This window comes from Musa acuminata, chromosome BXJ3-6 (genome assembly GCF_036884655.1).
Source record: "Musa acuminata AAA Group cultivar baxijiao chromosome BXJ3-6, Cavendish_Baxijiao_AAA, whole genome shotgun sequence".
In the NCBI taxonomy this organism is placed as follows: Eukaryota; Viridiplantae; Streptophyta; class Magnoliopsida; order Zingiberales; family Musaceae; genus Musa; species Musa acuminata.
This window is the reverse complement of record NC_088354.1, coordinates 31,421,943-31,426,016: the sequence shown is the minus strand read 5'-3', so window position 1 is coordinate 31,426,016 and position 4,074 is coordinate 31,421,943. Positions and strand designations below refer to the sequence as shown.

The window sequence follows — 4,074 nt, the reverse complement described above, 5'->3', positions numbered from 1 at the left end:
TTAAGTAGATATCTTAAGTTAACCCTATCATTCTTCCCTGAAGTGAATTGATTGAACATCAAAATAGTTAGTGATATAAAATAGGGTGATTTCCTAGGAAAAGCCCCAAGTTTTTGGTTTTTCTATATAGTGCCCCTCTTCCAAAATGCATGAATAGAGAGTCCTTACTTTTTCAAAAATATCTTCTAAAATAACAAAAAAAATTTCATTGATAGGATAGTTTTAGTCTTTGAGTTTCCTACCAAAATCCAATCAGACTGATCTAGTGAAATCGTTTCAAAGGTATAATATTTTTGAATAAGATTATGTTGTTTTTGATTAAACTGAACTAGTTGCAATATTTTTGAATGGGATTGTAATATTTTTGTTACTAAATTAGAAATAATGTAACTATATTCAAAAATATTACAACTCAGTATTAATTAATTTAAATTCTCACAAATATTAATTATTAATGTTATTATATTTATTAAAGTTTCATAAAAATAATTTAGTGTTTCAAATATATATATTCTTATTAGTTTGCAAACATAAACATATGAAAAAATTCGACTTCTTTGTAAACCTATAAAATAATATTATGATTAAGGAATAAAACTTAAAATAGTATACAAACTAACTTATTACCCTTATTGGGGTTTCAAATATATATTTATTGATTAAAAATAAAATTTTAATTTCCACGTCAATGATAATATTTTTTAATAGTATTTACCTTGTTTACTCATAAGAGATGGACACAATGGATATATTTTATCCCCATCATCACGTCTATTGAAGAATACTAAAATATTACTTCATAAGGTCTTAGTTATTTGTGAATGGAATAAGTTGAGGTCAAGTAAGCTCGACGAATTCCATAAGAAAGACTATACTTCTTCTTCAAGTGCCAAATATATAAGGATGGGTTCCACCAACAAGATAATAAGGGTACCCCACGACTTCTTATGTTACATCTTTGCTTTGAAGTGGATAAAAGTATAATTGACTTCCATCCAAATTCTGTCAGGAGGGGGAATAAATCAGTAACTATTACCATCTCAAGCCACTCTTCTTCTCATGTATCGATATCACTATTTCTTAGCAGACAACAGTACAGCGGCAAACTAAAAGCAGCTTCACCTAAATGTGTGCAACAGGTGTTGTGCTTGCAGATGTATATAAACTAAGATATATCCCAAGCATCATGGTTAAACATAGTGCTTTCTTGTGTGTGTGCCTTATTAAAAGTTACCACAGTAATTGCGGGATCCTATGTTTCTATGTCGTGATAGGCGCCTCCTTCGGCACCTGAACCGGGAATTTGTCGATCTCATCGATCCATGGATTCTTCTGAACATGGCTGACGGTCTTCAGAGCTCTCCAGACTGCGCTGTTGCACTTGAACCCTGACCCGAATGCAATCTGCCACACCCGGTCGTCCTTCCTGATCCGGCGTTTGGCCTCGCAATAGGAGAGCTCGTACCACAGTGAGCTACTGGAAGTATTGCCAAACCTGTAGAGTGTCATCCTCGACGGCTCCATGTGCCATTCGGTCAGGTGCAGGTTCTTCTCGAGCTCATCTAGCACGGCACGGCCGCCGGCGTGGATGCAGAAGTGCTCGAAGGCCAGCTTGAAGTCGGGAACGTAGCTATTGATCTTGAACTTGAAGACTTTCTTCATGATCACGGCCGCCAGGAAGAGGAGCTGCTCCGACATGGGAAGGACCAGTGGGCCGAGAGTCGTTATGTTCTCCTTCAGGGCGTCGCCGGCGACCGCCATGAGCTCCTTCGACAGGGCGATGCCGATCTTGCCGTCCGCGTCCTCCTCCTGCAAGACGCAGGAGTAGCTGCAGTCGTCGGCAGCTTTGTTGCCGCGGACGGTGTGCAGGAGCTGGTACTTGGACCGGCGGCGGTCGGAGCGGATGTTGGAGAGGAGAAGGGCGGCGGCTCCCACCCGGAAGAGGCTGTTGCTGAGGAGCATGGAGCGATTGTTGCCGAAGTAGGCGTTGACGGTGATGTTCTCGGTGCTGACCACCAGCGCATAGCTGTTTGGGTGCACCTGAAAACAGTACGGTTGAGATCAACAGAGATGGAACCTTCTCTAAACAATAGCAGATCCTAATCAAACAGGATACCATATATTCTACCAACGAGAATCCAATCTCCTGCGTCAGTTCATGGCCCACCGTGTCATTTTGAGGGATGAACAGTCAAACACCTAATGTAGATCATAACAGTAAGTATGAATTTGATCCTAATGATCAAATTTATAACTTGAACATGGTGAGATCAGTTCCTTGATCTAAAAGGAGACTTTTGTGTCAAACTTTGACCTCTCCGGGTCAAGATGAAGCAGGCGAGATCCTGAAAGGTCATTCAAAGGCTTAGCTCTCGGTAAGATTCTTCTTCCTGCTCACTGACAGTTCTGGAGAAGGACCGACTACTGCTCGTCCAGTTGTAGCAGTGCTGGGAAGTCAATGACAAGTGCTCGGGGATCATTAAGTTCCCACTTCATTAGACGGAACCAGTAACAACATCTACCCACCCACCTCCATTTACTCTCACCGTCTCCGCTGTTCTCTCTAGGGTAGCCCCAAACCCTCCCCGTCCCTTGCATGGCTTCCTGCTGTCACGCACCGTCCCTGCAGTAACTCGTGATAACAGGTGGGGTGGGCCAGAGGTTGCTCTCGTTTGTGGTGCCCATAGTCCCTGCAGTAGGCCGAGTTCTGAAAGGCTGAGGCAGTGTTGGATCGTGTTGGCCACATGGGATGATCAAACTCGGCATGGAATTCGTTTTTAGGAAGTGAAAGAGGATACATGTAAATGATATCTGATGAAATAATATAACATGGCTTATTTATGTACTGAAACGTGAAGGACGTCCGGAGTCAGCGATTCCGCAGCAACCACGAGCACCTTGATATATGTGCTCCCACCTTTGATTTAAATGAGATGGGTCTCGATTCAGAGCACCCGTGGGAGGTGAAATAATAGAGATCAAACAAGATTTAACAGAAATATTAAGATAGAATTGGATCAGGTAGTAAAAATAATTAAGTAGCAGCAAGAAGAAGAAGATACCTGAAGGAGATTCTTTGCTAGGTCTATGGAGACCAGTCCGGCGCTGCAGCCCATTCCACCGAGGTTGTAGCTTATGACGTCGCCCCTTAGCTTGTACCGGTTCACGATCATGGCGGTGTAGGAAGGAGTGGGGTTGTAGGTGCTGCAGTTCACCACCAAGATCCTCACGTCCTTCGCCTTCAGCCCGGTCGTCCGGAACAGCTCGTCGACGGCGCCAAAGACGACCATCTCCGCCTCCTCCCTCGCCGTCTTGTGGCTCATGTTGATCGGCCGGCACAGCAAGGAGGCCGGGAAATAGGACGAGTCCCCGATCCCGCACCTCTCCAGCATCTTCCGCTGGAAGGCCACGGTGTCGCCGGTGAACGCCCCGCTGCTCTCGAACTGCTTTATGATCATACTCCGGGCGGCCATGTAAGCCTCGCTTGGCTTGTAGCAGTACACGTCCACTAAATAGACTGGCCGCGGCCGGCTCGTTACGTACACGGCGGCCACGGCGATGAGGAGGGTCGCACCGGCGACGATCGTCCGTACGTTAACCCAAGGCTGCTCCGCAAGCTCACGGAGATCACTCTGCATCGATATCGACAGGCGTGGAAGGTGAAGGACAAGCAAAGGGCCAAGGCAGAGATAGAGAGCATGAGAGATGACATGGTGGTAGAGGAGCTTCATGTGGGTAGGTCTCAGCATCTTGAAAGCTTCAATCTTTACAGCCATGGCCGGAGCTACTCAAAAAGCCTGCCAAATCCAATGCAAGGTGAGAAGATCAAGATACATGTATTTATAGGGGAGGAAGAGGGAGGGATTTGACTGTGAATACAGTGAAATGAAAGCTTGGGGGAAAAAAAGAAGGATAAAGCACTTAAGAAGTGTTCTCCTGTTCTAGACCTGTTGCATCCATTTGTTACATAAACCAATTTACCACCAATTATCCTCCCTAAAAATGTAGTTAGGGATGATAATTTCAGGTCGGACAGTCCTCGACGCGAAGAACAAGATGGGATCAAGACATAAT

General features: G+C 44.6%; 1 protein-coding gene across 1 annotated transcript; it reads right to left on the bottom strand.

Moving 5' to 3' along the window:
- Nucleotides 1–1,040: 1,040 nt before the first annotated feature.
- On the bottom strand, nt 1,041–3,813 carry LOC103988867 (3-ketoacyl-CoA synthase 11-like). The gene is made up of 2 exons (XM_009407536.3): nt 3,063–3,813; nt 1,041–2,040 (listed from the first exon to the last, which is right to left on the bottom strand). The coding sequence occupies exons 1-2, from the start codon at nt 3,774–3,776 to the stop codon at nt 1,261–1,263; spliced, it is 1,494 nt and encodes a 497-aa protein (XP_009405811.2). The 5' UTR covers nt 3,777–3,813; the 3' UTR covers nt 1,041–1,260.
- Between the last annotated feature and the right edge of the window lie 261 nt (nt 3,814–4,074).